Raw genomic sequence first — 27844 nt, 5'->3', positions numbered from 1 at the left:
ACACCCCCACCCCCCCCCCCCCCCCCCCCCCCCCCCCCCCCCCCCCCCCCCCCCCCCCCCAAACAAAAAAAAAAAAAAAAAAAAAAAACTGTCCGTCAAATCTTTCCGAAAAAACCGCTCAAACTTCTAAGTCCCAGAGGCGGTTACCCTGTAAAAAAAACTTTTTTTTATTTTTTTTTATTTTTTTTTTATTTTTTTTATTTTTTTCAATTTTTTTTTATTTTTTTATTTTTAATTTTTTTTTATTTTTTATTTTTTTTATTTATTTATTTATTTTTTTTTTATTATTTTTTTTTATTTTTTATTATTATTTTTCATTATTATTTTTATTTATTTTATATTATTTTTTATTATTTTTCATTATTTTTTATTATTTTTCATTATTTTTTATTATTATTTTTCATTATTATTTTTACTTATTTTATATTATTTTTTATTATTTTTTTAAATTTTTATTTTATTTTTAAATATCGGTCATTTTTCAAATTGACCACTTGTAAGGTTATTGTCATTTTGGTTGATTATGTAAGCATATGGCTGCAAGGCTAGGGGCTGCAAGGCTAGGGGCTGCAAGGCTAGGTGTTGCAAGGTTAACGGCTAAAGGCGCTAAGCAAATGCATCCAATCAAAACACATTACCGGTGCAAGGGCTAAAAGCGATGCACCCAATCAATCAATTTTAAGGTGCAAGGGTTAAAAGGGATGCACCCAATAAAAACACTCGGATGGTGCGGGGGCGATGCGGGGTGCGGCCAATCAGATTTGTAGGTGTTGGGTCTTATCAGCTTATCGGGGTCTTATCAATGGTCTTATCAATTTCCGGGTATTTTTTACGTAAGCACATACAATTTCTTATCAATTACCTTATCAATTACCTTATCAATTACCTTATCAATTAAAAAAGTTTGAGCGCAATATTCCTTCGGAAAGATTACGTATTAGACTTATAAATTCAAGAAATTAGTAACAGGTACTTAAACGTGCTATCCCTTCAACTTGATAGAAAGTTCCTGGAAGTTGTACATACCTATGTATGTAAGTACTTGTAGGAGATGTGCGGGGAAACTGCTGCTTATCAATTATCTGAGCCACAAGGCTACCGATGCTAACTTACTACACTAGCCTCTATGCTTCCAAGTTCCATCACTTCTAGATCCGAGGCCCGTGCACAATTGCCGCTGTCTTTTCATGGGATGTTTTCCCCATTCAACATCAAAACCTCCACTCGTGACAAACTTCCATCAGCATTCGGAGGACCACGTCACGACACGATTTAGCACCTCCCAACACGGCGCGTACTCGGCGGTGTCGGTTTCTGTATACGCCGGTCAACAATAAGTAAGTGCTGTCGCGTCACCGGCAGTTTGATTCTTCGCGACAACATCATTCGGCGGTATCTTACTTAGATTCTCCCTTTTTTTTTATTCACTACCTTGGTCCAGCAAATACACTCCACCGGGACCTAAAAGGAAAAGGCTAGGTCTCTTTAAGTGCTAGAAGAGCTTGAAGGTCATATTTTTGGTCACTTTGCCTTCGCCTTCTGGCCAGATCATAGATCAACCCAGCTCCGTAGAAGCCATGATTGTCTGAAGAGTTTCTGCTGCCAATTTCTAAAGTCGCAACGTAGACTCAGACTCTCTCGCAACACCAAGCAACTAAATACCTGTGCTGCAACTTGACCTGCATTCTCCTGATTTGAGCTTCACCGATTCTCAATATGTCTGGTAAGCGTACCACCCGCCATAGTTCTGCGACAAGCAGCTCGGCGCAAGTCCTAGTTGACGCACGCCAAAGTGCTCGTCATAATATACATTCTGTTATTCCAAGCCCAGTTAGCAAGCTAAGTCAGTCACTAACGCGTATCCACGTCTCTGTAGGCGAACCAGAGCCTCGTCGATCCGTGCGAGCCACAAAAGGTCAACACACAAAAGCATTTGATCAACTCGAGAACGGACCGGAACCTGTGAAGCGACGCCAGACCAAAAAGAACAGCAAGAAAACGACCGAGAAGGACGAGAAGCAGGACGAGGATGAAGAAATCATACGTTGCATCTGCGGTGCTACTACGCAGGACGACGATGATACGAACGAACCGTGGATTGCATGCGACAAGTGTGGTGCTTGGCAACACAATGTGTGTATGGGCATGAGTGTTTTTACGGAAGATTTAACTAGAGATTATTTCTGCGAACAATGCGCGCCCGAAGATCACAAGACTACCCTGGAGGCTATGAAGAAAGGGGAGAGGCCGTGGGAGGAGCGTAGGCATAAGTATGAAGAAGAGAAGAAGCGCAAAAAGGGGGGTAGGAAAAGTAAGGGAAAGCGCGTAAGCGATCCTAAGGACCGTTCATCACCGAGTACATCTACTACGAAGGCAAAGGCATCTCCTACCCCCGATGCGAAAAAGGATGAAAGTACCCCTGAGTCGGCTTCTAAGGGCAAGCGCAAAGCTCGGGATCAGTCACAAGGGCCACATAGCAAGCTTCGCAAGGTTTCAGATGTACAGGCAGTTCCGTCAAGTCCGGCATACACTCCTCCGGATGACTTGCCCGAGAGCATTCAGAAGCTTGAAGGCCCTCGAAGACAAGCAGCCTTAGGCTTGCAGAAATCCCTTGATGCGGCCGTCGACCTTACTGAGAAGAGAAAGCTATATGCCATCCCTCAAGGCTCATCCAAAAAGGACATTACTGAACGATTAGCTATCGAGGTTGAACGAGCCTTTCAAGACACTCACCCGAACACTTCTCATAATGCATCCCAACTTCGCGCACTGTTCTTCAGTCTGAAGAATAATGTAGAACTTGCTAGCCAGGTCCTGAACAGGACATTGCCACCTACATCCTTTGTAGTGATGACTGGCGACCAGCTTGCCACCAAAGAGCAGCAGCGTGAGACAGCCGAGATGAAAGCGCGGGCGGAGAAGCAATCCATTCTGATCACTGAAGATGGCCCACGGGTACGACGAACTCACAAAGGAGAGGAAGTTGTTGAAGGGGATCACCTTACAGTGGAATTAGATGAAGCCCCGTCTAATCTTCGCCGAAAGGGTGTTAGAGAAGCGAGTGAGGCCGCCAATGCGAGCAATGACGTGACTGCGTCATCGGCAGATGGAGTAGCGTCTCCTACGAATGCTGGTAGCCGTTCTAGCTCATCTGCGGTGCCTCTTCGGGTCGATACTCAAGCACACCAGCACTCGCCTAGAAAATCAGACTTCGATATTGGTAAAGTCTTCTCAAGCGTGCGATCCCCCTCGGTATCCCATCAAAGACGAACTTCTACACAAGTTCAGTCGGCCGGTCCCGGCGACGATCCCGAAGTCGATCGACTACTTCAGGAGGACGGCAACGAATCTCCGCCATACTCACCGACGGAGCACATTGATCCTGATATCGTGTGGCGCGGTCCCCTTGTTATGACCAATGTGGCCGAGGTTGATACCGTAGCGAGGTATGCTGGCGGAGCTGATCTCAGCAAGGTTAGGAACATTGCATGGAAAGATCTGATACCACCTCTTCTCACAGTCGCTGGGCGTATCGCGGAAGAGAAAGCTATACCGTATCTATGCGGGTTGAGGTATAACAACCAGGTAGACTTAGTCATTACCAGTTTGTCTCCAAGCCACCCCACGGACCCTGCCGCGCAAAAGCAATTCTTAGCCGTCATCGAATACTTCCAATCTAAGAAACGATATGGCGTTGTCGGTGAAAAGAAGCTAGGCAATGTGAGAGATACCTACTTAGTGCCTGTGGCAGAGGGCGATGGTCCGATCCCAGAACCATTGCAGAACATTGGAGATCACCTCATCCCTCTGAAGCGTTCTGAGCCTATGCTTCTAATGATCTTTGTCTATCGGGATGAGAGACAGGCGCAGATCCCGATAGATCAACAGCGATCTGAGTTGCAGACCACCGCATCGGCAACACCAACCCAAGGTACACCAATGCCGAGGCCATCACTCTCAGGCCCATCATGGTCACCCGCAACACCTCAAGGGTCCTTCGGCACGGCCTTATCTCAGCCACAATATAGTCAAACGCCGATTCCGCCTCCCAAGATTCCAGGCCACCCGACACCAGTAGTGCCGCCACGTCAGGCACCGCCAGCAACCGCGCCGCAAGTCGCACAAGACCCTATGGTCCCGGCTTTACGAGCTGCGCAGGCTGAAGGCGAGATGAAGGCTCGTCAGGTTCTTGGCCCTCTATTTTCTAGTTCGACCGTTGCCTTCCTACTTCCTCATGCCGCTCGCATGAAAGAAGGCGAGTGGACTGCTGTTCGTAGAGCTCTGGAACGCGATCCACGAGCCCGTGATGATTTACAACTTCTGAGCAAGCTTTTGACTGAAGAGGGCAACAATCACCGTAAGAATGGTCCGCAGCCCAACCCAGTTCCCTCCGGTGTCGCCCAGACCACGCTTGCGGCAACGATTGAAGGTTCGGCGCCAGCGGTCCAGCCTAATACATGATTCTTCTCATTCACCGATCAAAGCGACAGTTCTGTTCGAATAAATATGTATTCCAATCTCAGTGGTCAGAATTGGGTCATTGTGGTTAATGAGCCCTCGGTATGGACTACGAGCTCTTGAGACGGTTTGATTCTTGAAAGCGTGCCCGCTCAACGCTGGGCTCGCATAGCACGCTATAATGATTGGCCTAGAGGGGAGGCTATGGCACCCCTGAGCAAACAATTCCAATCAAAATAGACACCACTTATCTTTCCAACTTTTACTTGCTTCACTTGCTCTGTTCCGTTCTATTCCAAGTTTATGCCGGTCTGCATTGAGATCCTGCCTAATGTCTTGACAAGATAACGTTTAAGATCCGTAAAGGTCATGCTCTCAAGGTAACCTGCACACACTCGATGATACCAGATCCATAAACCTTGGATGGTCTTCGCCATTTTGCACATTTCGACTAGGAGCCGGGTTGAATCGTGACTCATCGATCCGCTCTAGGGTCGGTTGTAATTACCAAACACCATTCGTTGGCCCTTGCTAGCCATTTCAATCAATGTACAGAGCCTCGGTGATTCTACTTAATGCAGATACGTGTCAGCATAGTCACCATCCCATGAAGAAGATGGTGACTCGATAAAACAAAAACACGTTTAAGCTCTAAAGCTAGTCTTTTAGCAATCACCAAGGTCAGTTTTAAGACTAACTGGCACGTATTGTCTTTTATGAGGATAGGGGCTAACGTTTGGCAGATAACTTGAGCATCTCTGCGGCGTTCCGGTCGCCATTTTCTCCTCAGTTCAGTATCGAGTTTTGTACTCAAGTTCTGTTGGTTAAGGGAGTTGGGGGGGATGGAAAATGTTGCTATAGCTTAATGTCTCTTCGCATAACTGGCCCGATCCTGTAGCATTTCAGGTTTACTTTGCGGAAAAAAGAAAAAAGAAATAAATACGGTTTGAGTTTGCTCATGAACATTTATGATCAGGCCCGATAATAGTTGATTCAAGTTTCGTAATCGTCAACGTCTAGGGTAAATGTTACATCGTCACGCGTTGAGCTTCTTAATATGAACTTTTAAGCCTGATACGTTGGCAAGATAAGTAAGATCCATGCTATTGGAAGTAACCGCGACTATTGTATTAGTTGGTATCTCTTGAAAAGCCCGTGGGGTTCTCTATATGCCGTGCATGACCCGACGTGAAACGTAACCTCTGGAGGATTCCATCGGGCAGCATAATTCGTCTTAGGAGTGGACTTCCCCGTATTACCCCAGGCCAGCCAGCACTTCGTCATCCGTCTACCCCTTACGTGCCCCAAGTATCTATCTATCTCTGCATCTCGCGTACATACCTATGCACGTGTCTCCTTCCGTTATTGGAAGGGTATCTGGGCAGATGCGGCTGTTATCGTCCGCGTAGTTAGACCAGACCAGGCTCTCGCTTGCTTGTGATAGTATTAGTAACGTTGACGCTCCACCACCAAGTCTCGATGATAGGGCGAGTTCAGGGGCCCCGCGATCTCGAAGATGACGGGCTTGGATGGCCGCAGGGCCAAGCTTGTAGTCTGCTGGAACGACGAACCCGGCGATGGACGTGTTACCACTCACGGAGCCGTCTCCTACTGCTTCTATTGAGGCATTTAGCGGACGTACCTAGGTATATATGACCTGGCTACCTAGGTAGGTATGTTTCTTCTAGGCTGCAGCTGTGCTTTGCCTTGTTTTCTCTGCCTTGCTACGGTGTTGGCTGGGGGGAAATATCCTTGCTCGCTCGCTTGTGTTTTTGCCAGCTCACCTCACTCTCGTAGATACCCTGTACCTGGAGTTAGGCTGAGAGAGAGAGAGAGATATTTACTCACTCTGGAGATCTACAATCCCGTTGGTCAGCAGCACAGGCCCCAGGTTCCCCGGGCGCGGCGCCATCGACCATTCCTCGTCGTAGCGCTCGATGCCCCAGAGCATGGTGTACTGGAGCGGGATACCTGCCAACTGCTCGATGGTGGCGTTGAACGGGTCGCCTGGTTTGATAGCGCTCGGGATACCGATGCGGTAGAGCCGCGCCTCGGCTATTCCAGCGGCGGCCAGCGTAGCCGATATACATAGCGCGAAAGGACAACCACATCTTGTTTTCTTGGTGGACTATTTAGCGATTTTGCCACCTCCGCCTTGTATAATGCTGACGACGATCACTGGGTCTAGTGTAGCTGCCCGACCGCATTTAGCGCGGGCGTAGGTAGGTTTCATCTTGATATTTACATATGGCCTTGCGGTACTTATTGAACTTACTCGGGCTCGGAGAGGAGGGTCTGGATAGTGAGGTAGGTAGATAGGGGATTTTTTCGGGTGCGACTGTTTGCGATCTACGTATCATACGAGCGAACCTATGGAGATATGTATGGAGATGACCTCGCGGTCTAGAAGCGTAGCCTACCTTGGATCTGCAAATTTCGCCATACAGACCGGCTCGTGGAGGGCCGAGGCGGCTTATAGTGTATGGGTTTTGATTAAGAGATCCCGCCATACATAGTTCCTAAAGTTGCCACCCACTGGCTATTCAGGCTCGAGGAGTTGGATTTCTCCTATTGGTGAGAAGTTGTTACGGCGCGATCCGAAGTTAGGGTACCCGGCACTTGATACGCTACTTTAGTTTAGTAAATACTTTAGTTATTTGACAATGCCTAACAGGTAGGTAGATAGATGATGGATTACATGGTTACATACATATATCTGGCTACCCAAACTTCGCACATTGGGCTACTAATGAGAAAAAAGAAGAGAGAAAAAAAACTTGTTAAACCCGGCCTGTTGGCAAGCTGGCAAGCTGATGAAACCGCTAACACGGCTACTACCGCATTCGGTTGTTGATAGGAGTTATGATTGGTTCAATTCAAGAGAGGTACCTAATCTGGGTACTTAAAGATACCTACATGTACCCCAACACGCCCAAGAGCCCAGTCGTGTACTTCTAGAACCGTGGAGAAAAGACTTTGTTTACCGAAGCACCAATAAGATGAAATATCACAACTTTTCGTTTGCTTTCCGTTGCCACAGAAAGAAAGATTAGATTTTTTGACAATTTGAAAAAATATATTGAATTGAATTAAATAGAATCCACGAATTACGATTGCTGAGTTTCTAATTGCAACCCTTCCATGTTCCCCCGTTCGAGCTCGTGCTCATTGTCTAGACCGGATTACATGATGACCTGATAACAACAAGGCATGACTGACGTCCGACAACCTTACACTAGCAGTACACGTCGTGAGGGCGAAATTAACATGATATGAGGTCTTCCCTTTGCTTCCTTTTCCCGGTAAACCCCCCAATCTCATGTTCCATTTTCGCTTTCCCCTCCCGATTCCCCCCCCCCCCCCCCAATTTGATGATGATGATATGTAGAATAACAAGTAACAAGTAGAGAAACATGTAATGAGAATGATGATAGTAGTGAACAAAGGGAAGAAAAAAAAAGGGTAAATGCTATGACGGCGGTGTAAGTTGTAGAATATGGCTACAATCCCCCTTGACAGTTTTGAACAATCTATGGCTTGTTCAGTCTCCCCCTCGTACACGATGATGGTGGTGGTGGTGATGATGATGATGATGACAGCAGCGTTCGAAATAATACAGCTGACAACAACACGACAAACTAAAAATATTCGAGCCCCTCCCCCTCGCTCGTCCGTGCTTTTTGTGTATCCCGTAGTTAATAACCCATACCCGTGTAGACCCGCGACAGCGACAGAATCGTTCTGCTCGTAAGCAAGTAAGCCGTCAGTCTTGGTCGAAGATCTCTCAATTCTCATATTCCTCCGCTCTATCGTTTTCCCGTTGGACTCGTATTGTCGTAGTATTATTTTCATCATGATGGTATTGGTATTGGTGTTGGTGTTGTTGATGATGATGTTTGATTTTTTTTTTTCTCTATCCCGGACCTCGATTAATATTTGAGTGGACTTTCCCACTCTCTTGGCGTGACCAGCAGCCTGTAATTTATAATGGCGACTTGTCTCTCTTCTTGAGCGTATCGCGCGACATGACGAGTATGTTGCCGTCCTTGTCCGAGGGGTTGCGGACGAAGATTAGGCTGTTTGATGGTGAGCGGCTCTGACGCTTGTTGTTGCGCGACTTGGATCGGTCCTTGGACCGGTCTTTGTCGTGTAGCTTGTCTTGCAGCTTGCTCACGAGTGATTGTAGGTCGATGATTTGGGCTGTAGATGATGCCTGTGTCGCAGTGGCTGTAGAGAGTTGTATGTTCGCCGTGTCAAGTCGCATAGTTAATGAATGCACTTGCTCGACTAGGCCGGGTACCTTGTCCGCTTCGGCCTGGAGATCCTTGATCTTGCCTTCGAGGTCCGTCTTCTCCTGGGTTAGAGCCGTGACCCTATCAGATTCGGCCTGGAGGTCTTTAGATTTCGCCTCCAACTTGGCCTCGAGATCGGTCTTCTCTTGAGTTAGCGCGGGAATCTTGCTGGCTTCGGTCTGGAGGTCGTTCGTCTTGACCTCCAGGTCCGACTTCTCCTGTGCGAGCACGGAGACCTTGCCCTCAAGTTCCTTCACGCTCCCTTCGAGAGTGGCCTTCTCCTCGTGAAGCTTGGTAAGGCCTGAACCCTCTTCTAGGTTCTTAGCGACAGCGGCGATCTTGTCCTTCTCCTCTTGCAGCACCTTGGCAGCTTCTTGGTGCTTTTCGACATCAGCTTCAAGTCCCTTGGACCGCTCCTCAAGTCCCTTCGAGCGTTCCTCGCAACCTGCGTGTTCCCGACGGAGCTTCTCGAGGTCGTCGTACACCTTTCCGAGATCAGCGGTGCGGATGATCAACTGTTCTTTCTCCGATTCGAGAGTCTTATTATACTCCCGTACCAGGCTGAGGTCGTTCTCGACGTTGACTAAGTTAGCCCGAACATTCACCAGTTCTGCGTCAAGCCGTAGTCGCTCTGATGCAAGGGAGATGTTAGCTTCCTTGGATCCGGCAATCTCGGTGACTAGACCGTCAATTCTTGACTGCTTGTCGTCGATTATCGTCTTGAAATCCAAAGCTTGCTTGTCGAGCTCCTGCTTGGAGAATTCCAACTGCTTTCCTAGATCATCCCTGGTAGCTTCCAGTTGTTTCTCAAGGTCGCCCTTGGTCGTCTCAAGCTGCTTCTCGAGATCATCCTTGGTCGCTGCGAGTTGCTTCTCAAGATCGTCTCTGGCCGTCTTGGCGACGTCGAGCTGTTCTTGAAGTTCTTTCTTCTCGGAATGTGCAGTCTCGAGTTGCTTCTCGACATCTTCCCTACTGGCCTTCACCGACTCGATGTCCTTCTCGAGAGATTGCTTGTCGGACTCGAGCGATGCGACATGTACCCTAAGAGACTGAATATCTCGCTCAAAGCATCTGACCTTCTCTTCAAGGGCAGCCCTCTCGTCTCGAAGGTCCTCAACTCGGTTGTATAGCTTCTGGTTATCCTTGTCGAGTGCTGCATTCTCCTCTCTGACGGGTCCGGTGTTGGCCTCCAGAGATTTGATCTTGGATAAGAATCTAGAGGCGTCCGCCCGAGCCTGGTCTCTCTCTGACGTCAACTCCTTGACTTCGCAGTCTAGTTCCCTGAGTTCGTTGTTCAAATCTTTGACTTCGGTGCTCAGATCTTTAATATCCTTATTGCGAGCGCCCATTTGTCTTTCGAAGCTTGCTGTTGTGTGCTCCAGGGTTTCGATATCACGTCTGAGTGCGTCTTCCTGTTCTCTTTGAGCGGCGTCTCGTACTGCCAGTTCCCGCTCGAGCTCGACGACCTGCTGCTCAAACCTGTCACGCATGTGCTTGAGACTGTCTCGTTCCCTCTCTGCCTCTATTAACATGCCTTGCTGTAGTTGTAAGTTGCTGCGGAATTCGTCAGAAATCTGCCGTTGCTCCTCGAGGTCTCTTAAGATAAGCTCCTTTGAGTTGCGCTCGATGTTCAGGACGCGCACGATCTCCTTGTTCTCTTTTCCCCTAGTAGATAGTTGTACAGAAACATCATCCAGGTCCCTGCTTAGTCTACTCCGTTCTTGTCGGAGGGTATCAGTTTCTGACTCTAGTTGCTCAAGCTTGTACACGAGGTCGTTGTCTGGCTTCCGAGCGAGCTGAAGTTCCTGAGACTGCGAGGGGGCCTGCTGCGGCTTGGGTGGGACGAATTGAATGTGCACAGTCCTCTTCTTCTCTGGGACGGGAGGTTTAGATACCTCCGAAGGCGCCCTAGATCGCGTCCGCGTCCTGGCTCTGTTTGAAGCTGCTGATGGTACGTGGCGTACATGTTTGACTTGGGTCGAGGGTTTAGAGGGCTTAGGGGGAACACTAGAATCTGATATGACGCTAGTAGCCTGTGTGTTGACAGAGAGCTCTGACGATGCCGATTGGGAGTCAGTTTCATAGGATGTATATCTGTCACTGTCCGAGTGGTATGTTGGTGATGGGGGTCCCGAAGGCGTGTACATTTGTTGTTCTGGCCTCGAGACTCTGTAAAAGCGTGCGGCAAGGGGATCTTGCGGTCGCGCGGGTGGTGTTGGGTTCTTTAGGATACCTCTTAGAGGACCTGGTTGTGATGTTGTTGTTGTTGTGACTGCCCGGCTATGGGTTGTCTCTGCTTCGGATGCGGCCGGCCGTGATCTTGACCGGGGCCGCTCGGCGATTGCTGGGGCTGGGGTTGGGAATCCGCCGGGCATGGCGAATGCCCGCTCCACGGGTCGGCTTGTTCGCACGTCCATCTTAATTCTTCTTCTTCTTCTTCCTCTTCTTCTTATTCTTCTTATCTCTCTTCTCCTTTCAGTATGTCGTATTCTGGGTGGAATTGGTAAGTTAGAGTTGTTATCAAGTGTGCCCAGGTTAGTTCGGCTAGTGTAGTCTCTTGAATTGGAGTTGAAGTGGTGAGGTGCTGGCTCATTTCGGTGGGCTTGGTCAGGTTTTTGTTGTCTGGGAATAACGAGACAAGGTGAGGCAAACGGATGAAGACGTAGCACGGAAGGGTTTTTGTCGACTTTCCTAAGTTAGGATCAGGAGACCCAAAGGGAAGGCTGACGGGTACTTGAATAATAAACTGGATTTGCTACGGTGGGTGTACGGGACGAATGGGACTACATACATACATAGCTCATACAATACCTAATACCTACATACAATACCTGAATGGGTGTGAGGATGACCAAAGACTAGTTGCAGCTGGCATGTCTGCACAACCGCGTGCTTTGCAGGGATATCCTCCCCGGGTCTATCTGCAAGGGAATTTGCTGTACCTACCTGACTCACCGCGAGGCGCCCAATGGGTATACGGAACGTTGCCCAACGGGGGGCCAACGGGGTCCCGTAGCAGTGCCCGTAGTAAAAAGTAGAGAAAGTAGAGAAAGTACAGAAAGTAGACACCGTAGCCTAAGGGCGTACACAGTAAAATACAAAGTTGTACCTGGTGAACCTGGTGAAGGGGTCCAGAGGGGGGGGGAGGTTGGAATCGTTGGATCAGATGCTCAAGTGCCCAATGTCTCCCATGTCTCCCATATCAGGTTGGGCACTCATGCATCCGTGTAAGATGATTGGTTTAAAAACCAGGTGACCCTCTGAATTAATACCCCACCCCCCTTTATTTGGCCATGATTTGCCACCTTTTCCACCTTTTCCACCTTTTCCACCTTTTGCCAAGTCACAAGAATTCATAAAATTACTGACCACTCCCCATCTCTATCACCCTAGGTGCGAGACAAAATCGTAACGCAATTCTTCGTTGGCCTAATGACGTCTTTAGGTTTCTTCTGCCCTATGTTTTTCCACTAGGTATTGACGCGAGTATTGACGCGAGGCTGGCCGACGGCTATGCATTAAGCGAGAGCCAGTCTAATGCTCCTTCACACAATTACACAATTACGGAACAATGCAGGGCATTAGCAGCATTGGCATATATGGAAAGATATATGGAAAGATATATGGGAATTATATCGGATTGGACAGCTGCTGCATCCTCATCCTCCAACCAGCTGTCGACGGAGTCAGTTGAGCCACATAAGACCCGTCTCGAGTTTTATTTTCAGTCGGCCACGCCCCATCTTGGCCCTTACTGAGTCGTCAATTGTGTTGTCAAAGTACCTAATGTACGCGTCTAGATTTGGTCTCGCCAGTGGACAATGGGACGGATCGACCGCCTATCGCCCCTGATAGTTCGATTACGATCTCTATTTAGGTAGGTTAGTTTATAGATTCGTACGGTGGGCGTCTTTTAACGTAGCGACCAAGAGAGTAACCTAGGCGGCTAGGCGACTAGGCGACTAACGACGCCGGTAGATGCCTATTGTTGGTGTGGTGTGGTGAGTTGCGTGCCATATCTAGTGTAGTGTAGTCCCCATCTATTAGTTCCATCTATTAGTCCCCATCTACATATTAGTCCCATCTATTAGTCCCATCTCTTATTAGTCGCCATCTTCAACAAGTAGCGTCGTTGTAGTGTATATACTGGGGAAAAGTATACCGGGGTCACTTTGTGAAATCTGCACGGTGCTTCATTTGATACATTGGTATTCCCGTAATAATTAATAATTACGAAGCGATAAAAATATCCTTCTAATTGGATCCTTGAGGATTCTCTCGATCGGGAGCGACGGTTATACAGGTAACACAATCGCGTCTCGCAAATGCGTAAATACGTAGGTGTGCATCGTAAGTCTTATTTTCTAACGCCGATTACATATGTAGTGAACTGTGAAGCAGGTCTCGAATCTCGAATGTCTGAGTGCGCGAGAATACGATAGACCGATAGGTCGATAGACAACCACATCGAAGATCTAAGGGTCCGATCATCGTGTACCATTTATCGCGTATTCTGTACCGAGCATAATTTCTTGAGATCCGGTCACTTGGGTACATTACTCGCCTTCATTATTTTTGAATTTCTTAATGGTCTCTTCTTAATGATCCTCTCATAAACATTGTTCCCGATAGGTTGTGCGATAGGTTGTGGCGCCGGCACACTGCATAAAACAGTGCGTGCGTAAGTGGAGTTTTGTAAATCATACAGTTCATACCAGACTTATTGAATCGTTGTTATGCCGTAGAAAGGAGGGGGGGGGATCCTCTCTTCTACTCCTCTCTACTCTTCTACTCCTCTACTCCTCTCTACTCCTCTACTCCTCCACTTACGCACTGTGCGGTATAGATTGCGGTATACCTAATTAGATTGCGGTATATGTTGCGGTATAGGTTTAACTTCTCGAACTCCTAGTACTCCTGATATTCCTGATATTCCTGCTATTCCTACTATTCCCAGTATATTCCTTGTATGTTCCTAGTATACACATCAGCTTGCATGGCAGTAGTACCTACATGATATGTACCTACTAACCATCGTTATGCCAACCTAAACCAATACAATTTGTTTCTCAAGGGGCTCGATTGTCGATAGTATGTATCCGTTCCTGCACGTGATCCATTCTCATGTAATTGACATCTGTCGTCTATCGTATGTCGTATATCGTATATCGTATGTATACTTATATGTATACTGTATGTTACATATCGCATGATACATTTACATTATTATGAACCCCCTTTTCCCCAAGGACGCGTTGTATCACCTTGGGCTCCAAGGGAGGCTGGGGGAAAAAGGACAAAAGACAATATGTAGACAATAGAATTACCTAAATGCTGATATCCTTGCCTGTCTGCCTGTTAATGAAGCGAGCGCCTAGAATCGAATGGCCGAAAATACGTCATTAATAGTTCAAGGCTTGAGATTAAGCACTTCCTTTTGGATACTCGATACCCGAACGCCTGTCAAACAACGGAACGTTAGCGTGATCAAGGCAATCGAGCTTTCGGTATCCATCACCTTTGCTAGGATTATATCCATCCATGTCCATCCACAGGTCTCCATCCCATAGCGCATACCGCATAGCGCCCGTGCCCCGATGAAAAACGCGGGGAATAAAAACCATTTCCAACCACAGTACGGCGCTGTCCGCGGCGGCATCCTCCTTCCCAATCATAGACGCGTAGTGTCATTACAAGCCGGATTTATTGGCTATCCGTGGGTCTCGTGAGCCTTCGAACCGCGGGCCGACAGAGCAACATCTAATTCCACTCCTGCGCCAAGAGACAATAGAACTTCCCACTTCTCCTCTCCTTTTAATGGCACCCCTGCCGACCCAAACGCAAGCCAGACCGGAGCCGAAGATGAGGGTTTTTAGGGTAGAGCCCTCGACATACGAAGGTAAGGCACCTCGCCTTTGAAGAAGACCTCGCCCTCACCGCTCATGCCGAAGCGCTGATAAAAACCCAGGGCGCTCTGTCGAGCGTCGCACCAGATACTCGTGGCACCTTTTCTAGCGGCCGCCTCGATGGTGTAGCTCAGCAGGGCGGACCCCACGCCTTTGCCCTGCCACAGCTGCGCGGTGGCGAACTTGCGAAATCGTGCCGCGCCACTACCATCATCGAACAGCGAGATGATGCTCACTAATGATTGTTCGGAATTTTGTTTACTGTCGCGGCTGTTGCAGCTGTCTTCGCCATTATCGTTGGCGTCGCTATCGTTGCTATTGGAGACGAATGCTCCGAAGTGCTGACCGAAGATGTCGTCGGGTAGCTGCACGTAAGACAACGGCTTGTTGGGCCAAAGCACTGCCTGTCGTAGGGCGTAAGTGTCTTTCGCTGAGATAGGTCTTATAGATATGAGTGGTTGCTGCTGTGTGATGGTAGCAGGAATTATGTGACGAGTCTCCATGTTGGGTCGATATATGGTTCCAAGGATCTCCAAACCAAAAGAATGAATGTTTTTTTCGTTTTTTGTGAGAATTATTCTTTTACTCGTTCGTTGTGAGTCGACGATGAGTCAGACGAGCCTTAATTTAGCGGAGATTCTCATACACAGGCACACACTACTTACTACACTACACACTAATAGCCCGTAGCATCGTGAGATGGGATAGGTTAGAGGATAAGTAGGATATAGGCTTAGTCGAGGCTCTGCTAACACCTGCCAATTCATATTCAGACATCTGGCCCCACACAGCATCCTCGCTGACAGCTGCTGACAAGATCCTATAGCCCGTATATAGCTTATTCGCTTACTCGCTTCATAATAATATATTCATTGTACTAATAGGGGGTAGGTATAAAGCATAAAGCATAAAGCATAAAGCATAAAGCATAAACCACATGAAATTCAATATACTACTGCACCTGTGGCTGTGAGTCACGAGCCCCCTTTGAGAAGAATACGAACTTATGATATGAACTATATCCCCATAAATTATGTAGGCCGCGTAGACCGTGAATTGCTAACTAGACTGCCTCTAATCGTGGTTCACTTATATAATATTGAGGCTCAACGCATATTATACGTCGAAAGAAACCAGCAAAGTGGAAAGATAGGTAGATAGTCTAGCCACCGCAGACTACCGCAGACTACCGCAGGCCACCGCACAAGTGTGGCTCGTGCCCCTGTGACAGTTAAGAAGGGTAGTATCACGTAGTGCAGTTAGAACCATAGTTGAACTCGGATCTTGGATCTTGGAACTTGGAACTTGGAACTTGGAAAAGATGAATTGGCAGATTTCTGATTAATAGCTCTCGGATACACATACACATCCGTCCCGAATTCGTTCTAGAACATGACTTAGAACGGTCGTGCTCAGGGCTGGCTCCTCCCGGATGCGTTCCCATCGGCCAAGTTCTTAGTGCTGGTGCCATTCTGGAGCCCCTCTTTCCACGTCTGCCGCTCCGTTTTTGATACTCCGGGGCCCTCGTATACACCGCCGTATGGCCCCGTCGCCCAGCTCTTGCCTTCTCTGGCGGCCTGCGTCGTGGGCTCTCCTCCTTGCTTACTAGTGTATCTGCGCCTATACCACTTGCCGTACTCAAGAAGGTAGTAGAGCCGAAAGCAGAGAAACGCAAACTTGTCGTGTTCAAGATCCTCGGGATATTCCGCCCCAAGGTCTACCGCGGCAGCGATTCCAGACATGACAGCAGTTTCGTGAGCGTTAACCAGAGTCCATGCTGCCGCATAGCGGGTATGGTTCTTCGCTTGGAGAAACATCATCCACGGTACGACGAAGAGATAGTGTGTATAGCTGTGGCAAAGCTGATGCCACCAGTCTTTTCGAATGATCTTTTCCTCTCTGATCTCATGGTCTGTCCATAGATTCCTATCGCGGTCTTTGTTGAGATAGATGGTCTGGAACACGTGCTGCTCAAACGGAACTTTATCCGGGAATTGGCCCTGGTAGTTCGTCGTATCGAAGCACATCTCAAGTTTCGACTGATCCTCCGGGTACATCTTGATATAATACATCGGTCTGAAGTTGTTCACCGCAAAATCAAGACGCGAGGTTTGCCCCACACCGTTCACCTTATCAACAGCCAGGTCTTCTCGGTAGAAGTTTTCATAGTGCTTCTTCATGTAATCCGAGTCGTTGTGAGTGATCGTAATGTCATCGCTGAATTTGGCTGACCCTAGTACCTTTTTCTCCCTCCAGGTCGCTGTTCGATCCAAGACTTTCTTCGCCGTGTCAGCAAGGCAACACATAACAATCTCATCGTATACCTCCCCGGTAACTGGGGCGTCCGGATCCCCTCCAGTGGGGTTATGCCTGTCGGGCACAGGCGTCCGTGCTTTAAGCTCGACAACGACCCCGCGATTATTCCTCTGGACGATCTTAGTGAGCTCTGTGGACAGGCGAACAATTACGCCACGCGCGATTAGGTCCCTCATCCAAGTGCCATAAAACTCTGAGAAATTGGGGAAGACAATCATCGGGGGTTTGTTATTGACAAAGGTGTTTTTATCAGGAGCATACCACATTCCGTACGTTGGCGACGTAAAGAGTCTCTCGAACATAATGGTAGGAACTTCCGGGGTAGCATTCCCCGTTCCTAGAAATAAGGCGGTCATGGGTAGAGCGATTGTGTTGGTAAATTCCTTAGAGAACCCGAACAGCTTGAGGACAAGCTTTAGAGGAAGTAAGGCAAAGAAGACCTCGAACCAACGTATTAGTTTTAACACTACTGGTAACCGCCTGACTTCCTTCTCGTGGCGGGCTAGCAGGCGTGTTGGAAATACATTAGTCCAAAAAGTTTCATCTTTGCCGAATGAGACCTGGAGATTCACGGGATCGGCATGGAAGCCCTGTCGATGAAACATAGTCACTGTGTGGTGAAAGATATAAGAGCCGCCCTGTATTATCTTCTGTCAATAACCACAACCGCTTAAAGAGTCTTTAAAACTCATACTTGAACTCCTTGATTACACCATGACGCCCCATAACGTTCCTTGTCTAGTGGAATAGAGAACGCTTGCCCGCCACAATAATCGACAGCGTCTATCAGCGTGACATGGAATTTATCAGGATGTTGCGACAGGTGGTATGCTGTAGACATACTGGTGTCTGTAAATTAGATCAATGAAATGGTATGAAAACTTGGATAACACATACCCAGCAGCGCCGGCACCGACGACTAGAACTCGCGTACGCCCATCCAAGGTCGTACTTCCATTCTGAGCCATAATGTTTAGACTTCGTTTGATACCCAGATTAAAGGTGTCGCTGGTTATTCCTATTTGGCATGATGTGTTATCTGAAGCACTGAGTTTAGTGTCTTTGAGCTTGATGATGAGTACACGTCAGATCACGACGTCATGTATTTTCCAGGGAGCATTACACGCTACCGGATGGTAGCAAACAATTTAACGGTTAGCCACTAGCAAAGGCCAACTACCATTGATTATAATTAAATTTAACTCAATAGCCCGGGGCACTTCATGATTGGGTTAAATGATAGCCCTATTTTGCTCCTTCATAACATTATTCGCCTCTTCCCTAAGTTGCCTCTCGAGTCCGTAGCTGCTAGGCGTGGACTAGGAATGTTCTTGTAGGGCTTGTTACCAAGACCTTGATGACAGCTTGAGTGGCCTCTGAGATTGATATATCCAAAATGGTGGTGAGGACATGTCCAAAGTCTAACTCAAACTCCTTTCGCTCGTAATACTCCGCTCCATCAATGAACCAGAAAACAATGACATCATTAGACAGGACAGGTCTGGAATATCCAAGAGGTCGAGGACGTATTGACGGGTGACAGAAATATTATTCGTCAACTGAAGGAAAGGAGACGGTGATACAGGTCGTAATGCGATGATATTATTCAGTCGTTCATACGCACGTCGCTCGGCTTCTACGATGTCTAGATTTAAGCAACTGTCTAGCTTCTTCGGTTTCTTTAAGCTTTCTGTCGCACCGAAATATTACTCCTTCACGGTGCGCCGGGTGTGGGGAAACCAACAACAGCCGGTAGGTAGTCCTAAACTAAAACAGGTATACTTATTAAACTAATATTATGACAAGAGGGAGTTGCTGAGAGGTTCAATAAGCCCCTATTTCAAATAACATGTGGCATGAATACTCTATTTCTATATCAAAACCCCCCATAGCACCCCCAGAGATAGACTAACTTCTGATATTATAATCATTCAGGAGACCTAGGATCTACCGCAAAGGAGGTCGAAGATGCATTATCAATTAATTTCTCTTTGGTCAATCGCTGGGGTTGTATTCTTCTCCTTGACGAGGCTGATGTTTTTCTTGCATCAAGAAGAAGAGAGGACTTCACGAGGAACGGGTTGGTTGCCGGTAAGTGGACATCCCAACACAAGTCTATTAGGCCCCTAATTTACGATTACTTCCCTAACTCACACTTATTATGCGTCTTAAGCTTTTCTACGCGTACTAGAATATTATGCCGGAATCTTGTTCCTGACTACGAATTGAATTGGCTATTTCGATGAAGCATTTGCTTCTCGAATCCACATGAGTCTTTATTATCCACCTCTGGATGAAATTGCCACCAACCGGATCCTCAAGCTTAACTTTGACTTGATTCGGGATAGGTACAAGAAGAATGGGCGGCCTATTGATATTGATGACTATAGCATCTACAGCTTTGTCACGAAGTTCTGGGTGGAGAATCAGCAGGCTCGGTGGAATGGACGACAAATTCCAAATGCCTGCCAGACGGCCTTGGCTCTAGCCGAGTTCGAGGCCTTACCAAATGATAAGAGGTTCGACCTCAAGTTCAAATCAAAGGCCAAGGTACATCTGAAACGCACAAATATTGAGACGGTCTCGGACGCCTACCTTGAGTTCATCAAGTATCTTAAAGCCGTCCATGGCACTGATCAAGAAACTCACGCTAAGGAGTTGGGTATTCGGGCTATCGAGCAAGTGTTTGACTCTATGATGAATGAGAGAGTTTCAAGAGGAGGCATTTCAGCGTCTCAAGAAAGAACACAGAACCAGAATCCTCTTAGATCCTTCAGAATTCCAGACAGATCACCACCAGCCACACAGACATGCCCATCTTTCGAGCACCATAGCAGAGCCCCTTACAATACCCCTGGGCCTGCATATAGGAATCCAAGCCCTTCATCAGGAACAGGGTATTCAAGCCACGGATACCAGCCAGACAACCCCTTCCTTCAAGCACCACATGCACCTTCTGGATATGGAGCCACTCAGCAATATCCCAGACATACACAGTCAGCGTCGCCAGAAGGGTCATCCGCCTACCCACCTGGACCCTCTCGACCGCAATACTATCCTCAAGGTCAAGGATCTGGCATAGCTAACGACCCTCGCTTCGCCCAGTCGGTACCCGGCCAGGGAACTGGACCACAATATCAGGGTCGGCGCTCGGAAGGATATCCAGCCGCTGGGCAAGCGATGGCAGAATCTACAGGCGTAAACCTAACATCGATACCGGCCTCCTATGGCACTGGGGATCCTAATACTCAGCACGGTGCTTCTAGCAACACTCAGTAAGTACGAGGACAGTGCCCAGGAAGCTATGAAGAGGAAGATATGATATACGCGACTCCGTATAGTGGCAAGGGCAGGTGGCTTGAAGTAGGAAGAGAATCAAGAGGTGGATATAAGAAGATGGCTTTAACGACTCTACGATTTCATAAGATGATAACCTTAACAAGCTTATATCAGTCATATTTCTCTATTCAAGCTTCTCGGTGACTATGTCACGAGGATACTACCTTCATTTATTAGAAACGAAATACATAATAAAGGGGTAGCTATTACTAGGCATATCAGATTAGGACTTGTGCTAATGCACGAATAGCTATTATTTGAAGATCTCCCTGGTAACCTCTTCTTCCAATACCCTACCCTACAATAGCACCCTTAAGGCTAGGCTACTAAAGGAGGCCATCACCCTCGGGAGCAGGCCTGGGAGAGACTGGCTCTATACTAGGAAAGGGGCCAATAAGAATTAAACTTGAAGATGCTATGGCTCTAACATATTGAATACCTAGGTAACAGGTAGTCTTCGCCACTCTCCACCCTTCAGCCCATCCCATGATACTTCTCATTCGCAGCAAATCCACGTATCAAGGTAGTTAAGAATACAGCATCCAAATATCTCAATTATGATCTTTACAAGACTTAGCAGTAACGACGAGCAAGCTAATAATCGCCTACTATCAGACACCAAAACTCCTCGCTAAAATAACAACACCCCGTCTTCCTACCTCGAGGGAAATATATCCAATAAAATTCAAGTTTTGTGCTTTTGGTTCTACATACCCCAATGCAAGAGCCAGTATCAATATGCTCGCCCAACCGATGCAAAATCTACCTAGTAATATACAGATATATGCGTATGCAGCATGCATAAATTATAAATTAAAAAAAAAAAAATCATAAGTCGTAATTAAATCCTCGGACCTTGGCTCAAATAGCAATCTCCCAGAGCCTCGTAGATTAGATGAAATCACAATGATCTCGATATCGCAAACTCGCCCGCTAATATAAGGGGGTATCCAACACACTAATTTTTCCATATAAGGGCAGAGGCCCAAACCTGGGTAAAATTGCCTATAGAGTGCCGTCGGCAGGGCGTCGGTCTCGAGGCTGTATCTGAGTGGCCGGTGCGGCTTGCTCTGCCTGGTCAAATATTCGAGTCGGCTCGGACGCCGACGTCTCTCTATCATTAAGTTGGCTCTCTGTCATCTTCATGATCACGTCCTTACGAGCAACAGAAGGCCAGCCCGTGTTATCCGAGATTGCGGCGTCTTCAGCCTCCGCGAGCCACTTGCGCCATTGTGGTGTGTCGGGGGCGGCGCCACTCCGATTAACCCAAGCTGTACGCTTGGTTTCGCGGATCGCATACCATAGAGTACGCGTGTAGCTTTTAACCCCTTCCCGCGGGTCACTAGAGGTTTCCATATGGGCGTTTTTTGAGATTTCAGGAGTTATATCTCTAATGTCATAGCGGCTTAAGTCCCAGAAGAAGCGTTTCGGGATCAATCCCATAGTCCAGTATAGTCCATTCAATACGATATAACTAACACCGATGAAAACCTGAGAGTACCACTTGCAGTTGCCCAAGAGGATGACAGCCACCATTAACAAGCAGGTTCCAAGTCCCATGAGCACCCTATATGCGCGTCCGCTAACGTGGTATTCGCACTCTTCAGTGCCCGAATAGAGCTCACGCGCTACTTCTTCGGTGCACTTGATAAGGAGGAATGCGCCCTCACGCGTACGGATTATCACGTCTCCATCAGGGACAGTATTGGTGTGACTGCGATTCATTAGGATGGGCCTCCACCACGAAGCCCAGCCAACAATGGAGGTTGCAAAGGAAATGAGGGTAACGGCAAGAATTGCTGTTCCATCCTCGAGTACTGCTGCGAGGGCAATGATACCGCATGTCAATAAAAGAGAGAAGAATGAGAGGACGTGCACAGGGGAATATAGGGTAGCAGGGACTGCAGGTCGTTTTTTATTGTTGGCAAGCGTTGGATTGGCTACGAAGTCCTGAATGTTTTCTCTCATTGTTGCCCGCCTGTGTACGCCTGGTGTTGGACCGGCCTCGACATCGTTGCTGTATCCTGTGTCTATCGGCTCGTTCGGTATACGTGTATTGCGATCTTCAGGAGGACCACGTGGTAGAGTACGGAGTTCGTGTGATGGATTAGTAGACCTTCCATTTGTACGTATGCTTTGAAGGAAGCTCGCTCTGTTATTGAGTGGGCCGGGGACCTCAATGCCACCGGCGTTATTGCGGTCGGTATGGGTGATTTGTAGGACTCGGAAAGCAAATGGTTGCAGCTCGTCAAGAGGGTGAATGATATTGGCAAAAAATCCCACTGTATCGAGGACAACACCGCTGTAGACGCCGGTCATTTTTGCTGTGGTCTCGGGCAAGCGACCAGGCCGGGAAGGCTTTAGGAAAGCCTGCGGGGCAGGGATAATGCGCGGGAGGAGGCAGAAAATACTGGCAGTAATAGTCTGGCAATGTTCTGCTATGGACGACTCGCCGATGACGGCAAGTAATGTTACAACATCAAGGCGCCAACCTCCAGGCCCCTCGGCGCCCTGGACGTCGGAAGAAAACCAGTTAGCCGCCGCAGATCTGATAACACCATCTCCATCGTCGGCCATTATTATACTTTTGACGGTCGTTTAGTGAGTTTTAGTCGGCCGGCAGGCGGGTAGATTCGAACCGTAGGCGTGGGAGGAATGCGGGAAAATAAATTAAGACCAACGCTACTAGGATTTTGGGTTTCGAACTACCCAAGGTTGGATTGTTGGAATCAATTGAGTTGAAACGACGTGTCCGATGGGAACGGAAAGTGTAGGTATGTTACTAAACAACTTCATTTGTATAATAGTCATGATATATATATATATATATATATACATATAAATAGACAGGACCAGGCGGCAAGACACCGACCTTTAAAAAGGGTATAGTACAATGGGAAAGGAAAAGAGAACAAGGTGTTGGAGGCTGAAAATGAAATAAACGTTCGCGGTCTCTCAAGTTTCGAAAGATATTAGAGTTGGGGGGTGATCCTTGCCTGCTTTGGAGATTCTACTACTTTGATTGGCTAATATCGCGAGCCCCACTCCAACTTTCTTTGGTTTTGGATTAACGTGCGTTAGGTTCCAGGGTCTTCAGCGTAACATTTAACGCTACGGCCCGCCTACCGTCCAGTGCGCTGGCACGCGTCGGATAGTCCCAACAGGCCTTAAACGATTGGGCTTAGTGGAAGCTTAACAGTGCCAAGACTTTCCAATAGTTCCAACAACTCCACTTGACCGATCAGAGCCTCCTTTGTTTGAGGCGCATCTGTATATACATTTGTATATACGTATTATTCATCGCCTCGATGTTGTGTTTCCCGTGGAGGCAACCTCTGCGACTACCTGCAGCACGCGCATAACCACTGGATAATATTATAGGATAAGCATTTCATGAAGGCAGCAGGCAAACAGCGGGCAGTTTGCGATAAGTAGATCGGTGAACGTTTATGTAGCTGATAATCCATCGAGATCGCCCACTACTTTGAGTTAATTAGTAGCTCATAAATTAATAGTAGAAAAGAAAGAAACCTATAGAGATCTGATACGAACTCCCCTAACTTAGTAAGAGGAAAACCTAGTCATGTTCTTGATTCCAGGCGTAACAAGATGAACGCCACCAAACACCTTCTCATATCGGGTATCAAAATCGTGAATATCTGCATCTGGCTCATCGCCTAAACCCCGCTCCAAAAACGCCCAATCTATAAAGCGGCTATCACGCTTCTAAATTAAGCTTAGCCTCCCGCCTTTTCCGACCCTCCTCGATCTGATCTAATCTATCGAGCCTCGCTAGACGACTAGTAGACTGTTTCCCAAGAATCTGAGGAATAAATTCATCTTTCCATCGCCTCTCCCATTCTACTAGGACCCGCTCACGTTCAACTTGGCTCATGCAAGCATGGTCTATGCTCCATCTCGCAAGTTGACGCCAGCCAAACAAATTCATACTGCGATTGCCAACCATGACTTCATAAAAATCGTGTGATAATGTAGACCTAAAGTAATAAAGTAAGACTGAGTGTTCTAAATTGTGGGGATTAGTAGAGACTCACCTAAAAAGGGTACCGTTGTCGCTGTTTAATGTGCAATGAACTTCGTGCTTAAGTAGCTCGTAAATCCGGTGCTCGTCTATACGCTCCACTAATCCGAGAACCATGTTCGAGATAGGACATGCCTCTACACAGACATCATTATCCTTCATTTGCTTCATAATGTCTGGCTTTTGTAGCAATGCATAGCCATGTCCAATTCGTCTGGCATTGAGATCAAGCGCGCACTCGAGGTTGCCTTCGATGTCGTCAGGGGTCTCGCCGCAGTGGAATAGAAATGGAATCTCAACCTGCTCTTTCCGGCAGTCCTCCTGAAACTGCCTAAATTCTTCCTCGAAATACCGCAGTGGATATTTCTTATCGTAGGCCTCTTCTCCTACTAGATCGAAGCCGGCTATATATTGTGGCCATCTCTTCTTCATCTGTATGCATTCATCTAATGCTTCCTTCACCATAGGTTTCGGAAAAGACCTAGGCGTACAGTAGATAACCTTCATCCCGCCGAGGGATGGGGTATGGCCATTTCCGCATGGTATTCTGGTGTTGTCTAGGTATACTAACTTGCCATCAGAATCCAACTTCCTATTCTCTTTAATCTGCCCATGCTCGTCCATATCTCCGATATCTTTCATAAAATTCTCATATTCTTCGATGATGATTTCCATCAAGCCGAAGTTATTGACACCTTCGGACCCATCATCTCGTAAAACCTGGTTGCTTTTCATGAAATTTGGTCGGATCTCGGCGTACTGGACATTATCCCTAATAAATTCTTCTAAGCATTTCCTCGTATATGCCCGGAACGCCTTTTCATAATTAAATAGGCCCTTCATCATTCTTGTACGGCCGTTGAATTTCTCCCATGCTCTACAAATCCGTTAGCTAGTTCATAGCGATAACATCGAGTGTACAATACCTTGCTGCTCTCTCGCGAACATATTTGTATTGACTATTTTGGATATCTAAATCGATATCCTTAGGCCACTTTGCGTCTTCAGCTTGCTTTTGTCTTGCCTGTTCCTCCTCTTTTGTCTCGGGCTTGCTTATCTGTTCTGAAGGCTTATCTCCTGGGTTGAATATTTCGTCGATTTGCTTCTTATGGAAGATGAGTTTACTAGTAAGCCAATCGTCACATTTTATATCCATATCCCAGAGCTTAGACTCAGCTTGGCCAACCTGCTCTTGATTTTGTGATCTATAACTTTGCCTGGTTTTCCGCTCCTCATTCCATACGGAACGGAAGTATTGGTAGCGCATAAGCTGGCGTGGCTCATAATCGTCGTGGAATAGATTCGGGCCTTTCAGATCCTTGGAAGATAGTTTCTGCTCTTGAAGTATGGGGCCGTCATCCGGGTCATCAAGAATCGCCCTCGTATTCTGGAGCGTGAATACGATCTCGCAATTGTCGAAATCAGATTTAGATCGTAATTTGTGAGTAGGACTCGAGATATACATATTGGGCATTTCTTTGGCTATACCCAAGAGAAATTCGGGGAGGAGAGTGGAATTAAAATGAAGATGAAGATGTGCGCCTTTAGGTAGAGAGCGTGCTGCCTTCAACAGCTGGGTTTTGTCGATGATGTGGACATTTCGAGAAAAATGGTCTTCGGCGAACTGTTTTCCATTGTATTTATACCAACGCTCATCGGCCTCTCTCCCCTTTAGTAGGGCTTTATTTGCCTCTATCTCGTCAGAGCAGGCAAGCTTCATCATATTATCCTGAAAATGTAGCTCGACCTGAGCCCCACCCCGACGGTTTGACTGCAAGCGATCCTCCGCCATCTTGACAATTGTCTTGCACAGCTGAAGGAGCCTAGAAGGTTTTTGTGGAAAGTTGTTCATGGGTATCTCATGTTGCTCGGCATTGCCGTCTTTATATAGACTGCGAAGATTACCTCGACACATAAGCGCATATAGTGAAGGCTAGCTATTAAGGGTGAAGCAAAGTCGGGGATCGCTGATTTATCTAGTGAATGTATGGACACCCTAGGACAAGCTAGGTAAATCGCTTTTGTTACTATAAGTTACCTATGTAGGTAGGTACCTAAGGTAGTCAGTCCGTCGGTGCAGCTAAGTGAGTGGAGTGTATTAAGTGTCGCGTGGAGATCTCTCAATTGCTCTCCCGAAGCCAGGGCAATAAGGCTCTAATCTATATGTAGATAGATTAGATAATGTAGTGTGTGGCGCTAAAGGTCACATTAGGTAGGAGGGTGCACTAGTATATGTACCTAATGTACCTAACCCATGTACCTATAAGGTACGGCAGACAGGTAGGCTGACTTTTTAGGTATGTACCTCCTAATGTAAGAGGTACTTTCTCTATGTTGCTCGTCATCTCGTCCCTAAAACTCCGATTTTTAATTCACCACCGATTATAATTCACCACCTTTCATTATACTACATCTTTACAGACTGACTTAGCTACAGCAAACACTTCCTCCCTTGTTTGCTTAGATACCCATATAACCTGATGTTTGTACGAGACAAATATATGAACAAGTGTCACAAAATATGACCATCCCCGTACCACGTGAATAGATATCGTGCATTTGTCTGGCCTAATAGCCATTTATCTTTTACTCCGCCACAATTCGATTTATATTACCTACATCAGGCTGAGGGGGGCGCCCCCGTGTGCTGTACGAATCATATAGCTATCTATCTAGCCTGTAGGAGGCACCAAGTGGAAATTTAAGTTAGGCTATATTCACCGTACATTCACTATTACTGCCTCATTTCTTTGACCATTGACTAACCCTGCTTTAGAACAACAAACCCCCCTTAAATCGGACTTATCATCCCATTTAAGTTGTCCTGACGAGCATTATTGTAGTAATGTGAACGACCCGAGTAATGCTAACGATGTTCTAAAGGCTACTATCCTTAGTATCGTCGATTCAATGAAGATTCAATGAAATATATCGATTCTCGACAGCAGTATTATTGCCCAGTGACCCCTATTATGACAAGACACCACCATAACTAAGAGCCACCAACGACTAAAATGCCCTATCTGTCTCATAGCATCATCTTTGGTTTATCCTTTCCGAATATTGTCAAAACTTGGATCATTTAGTTGCAGGAGAAAGACTGCGCCACTCAACACCCATAGTTGTTAAATATCTAGATTATCAAGCACCATACTATCATTTATCTCTATTTCCTACTCTCGCCGCTACCATACATTTGCTATACCAGGTCTATGCCTCCTTTCTCCTAGGACTTATGGGCACTAAAGGAAATATGACTAGTCCAGTGAGCCTAACGAAGCTACTCGAAGGATCCGCCTTCAACAACGTATGGCATCAAGACGGCTATTTTCAAACCTAAACGATCACTTCAACGGTAGCAAACCTGATTTCCGACTGTCCGATGTCGTGTTTGCTGAGCTAGATGGACAGGCCTACTGCAAAGTCCAGCGTATACCCCTATCTTATACAGCTGACCCTATAAGATCTTCCACGATATTCTGGTTATGCTA

General features: G+C 47.0%; 7 protein-coding genes across 7 annotated transcripts; 2 read left to right on the top strand and 5 right to left on the bottom strand.

The window, feature by feature from the left end:
- Positions 1-1496: 1496 nt before the first annotated feature.
- F4817DRAFT_176149 (uncharacterized protein) lies at positions 1497-4605 on the top strand. Its single transcript, XM_049298283.1, has 2 exons — positions 1497-1723; positions 1877-4605. Exons 1-2 carry the CDS (start codon positions 1717-1719, stop codon positions 4459-4461), a joined length of 2592 nt encoding a protein of 863 aa, XP_049162829.1. The 5' UTR covers positions 1497-1716; the 3' UTR covers positions 4462-4605.
- A 970-nt stretch (positions 4606-5575) lies between these two features.
- On the bottom strand, positions 5576-6497 carry F4817DRAFT_176142 (uncharacterized protein). The gene is made up of 2 exons (XM_049298282.1): positions 6307-6497; positions 5576-6075 (listed from the first exon to the last, which is right to left on the bottom strand). The coding sequence occupies exons 1-2, from the start codon at positions 6407-6409 to the stop codon at positions 5771-5773; spliced, it is 408 nt and encodes a 135-aa protein (XP_049162828.1). The 5' UTR covers positions 6410-6497; the 3' UTR covers positions 5576-5770.
- An 8018-nt stretch (positions 6498-14515) lies between these two features.
- Positions 14516-15335, bottom strand: F4817DRAFT_176095 (GCN5-like N-acetyltransferase). The gene has a single exon (XM_049298281.1). The coding sequence runs from the start codon at positions 15157-15159 to the stop codon at positions 14623-14625; it is 537 nt and encodes a 178-aa protein (XP_049162827.1). The 5' UTR covers positions 15160-15335; the 3' UTR covers positions 14516-14622.
- Positions 15336-15728: 393 nt separating this feature from the next.
- F4817DRAFT_176016 (FAD/NAD(P)-binding domain-containing protein) lies at positions 15729-18090 on the bottom strand. Its single transcript, XM_049298279.1, has 3 exons — positions 17870-18090; positions 17667-17814; positions 15729-17610 (listed from the first exon to the last, which is right to left on the bottom strand). The coding sequence occupies exons 1-3, from the start codon at positions 17938-17940 to the stop codon at positions 16069-16071; spliced, it is 1761 nt and encodes a 586-aa protein (XP_049162826.1). The 5' UTR covers positions 17941-18090; the 3' UTR covers positions 15729-16068.
- Positions 18091-18845: 755 nt separating this feature from the next.
- Positions 18846-20526, top strand: F4817DRAFT_176015 (uncharacterized protein). Its single transcript, XM_049298278.1, has 2 exons — positions 18846-19063; positions 19146-20526. The coding sequence occupies exon 2, from the start codon at positions 19241-19243 to the stop codon at positions 20249-20251; it is 1011 nt and encodes a 336-aa protein (XP_049162825.1). The 5' UTR covers positions 18846-19063; positions 19146-19240; the 3' UTR covers positions 20252-20526.
- A 190-nt stretch (positions 20527-20716) lies between these two features.
- F4817DRAFT_325110 (uncharacterized protein) lies at positions 20717-23237 on the bottom strand. The gene has a single exon (XM_049301728.1). The coding sequence runs from the start codon at positions 22886-22888 to the stop codon at positions 21317-21319; it is 1572 nt and encodes a 523-aa protein (XP_049162824.1). The 5' UTR covers positions 22889-23237; the 3' UTR covers positions 20717-21316.
- A 792-nt stretch (positions 23238-24029) lies between these two features.
- On the bottom strand, positions 24030-26145 carry F4817DRAFT_356110 (Metallo-dependent hydrolase; the record flags this gene model as incomplete). Its single annotated transcript, XM_049305752.1, has 3 exons — positions 24030-24309; positions 24367-25230; positions 25280-26145. 3 exons carry the CDS (start codon positions 26143-26145, stop codon positions 24030-24032), a joined length of 2010 nt encoding a protein of 669 aa, XP_049162823.1.
- Positions 26146-27844: the final 1699 nt, after the last annotated feature.

Source organism: Daldinia loculata (genome assembly GCF_022478755.1).
Source record: "Daldinia loculata strain CBS 113971 unplaced genomic scaffold F4817scaffold_4, whole genome shotgun sequence".
Lineage (NCBI taxonomy): Eukaryota > Fungi > Ascomycota > Sordariomycetes > Xylariales > Hypoxylaceae > Daldinia > Daldinia loculata.
Note: the sequence above shows the minus strand (reverse complement) of the source record. Positions and strands in the feature narration are given on the sequence as shown.

What these genes read in the sequence shown, in the direction of transcription:
- F4817DRAFT_176016 (XM_049298279.1), bottom strand. Translation starts at nt 17,940, where the DNA reads ATGGCTCAGAATGGAAGTACGACCTTGGATGGGCGTACGCGAGTTCTA. An exon ending in GTCGGTGCCGGCGCTGCTGG is followed by an intron (nt 17,815 to 17,869) that starts GTATGTGTTATC and finishes TACAGACACCAG; the next exon opens with TATGTCTACAGCATACCACC. An exon ending in GGTGTAATCAAGGAGTTCAA is followed by an intron (nt 17,611 to 17,666) that starts GTATGAGTTTTA and finishes AAGATAATACAG; the next exon opens with GGCGGCTCTTATATCTTTCA.
- F4817DRAFT_325110 (XM_049301728.1), bottom strand. Translation starts at nt 22,888, where the DNA reads ATGGCCGACGATGGAGATGGTGTTATCAGATCTGCGGCGGCTAACTGG.
- F4817DRAFT_176015 (XM_049298278.1), top strand. Translation starts at nt 19,241, where the DNA reads ATGAGTCTTTATTATCCACCTCTGGATGAAATTGCCACCAACCGGATC.
- F4817DRAFT_176142 (XM_049298282.1), bottom strand. Translation starts at nt 6,409, where the DNA reads ATGCTCTGGGGCATCGAGCGCTACGACGAGGAATGGTCGATGGCGCCG. An exon ending in CGGGATTGTAGATCTCCAGA is followed by an intron (nt 6,076 to 6,306) that starts GTGAGTAAATAT and finishes ATGCCTCAATAG; the next exon opens with AAGCAGTAGGAGACGGCTCC.
- F4817DRAFT_176095 (XM_049298281.1), bottom strand. Translation starts at nt 15,159, where the DNA reads ATGGAGACTCGTCACATAATTCCTGCTACCATCACACAGCAGCAACCA.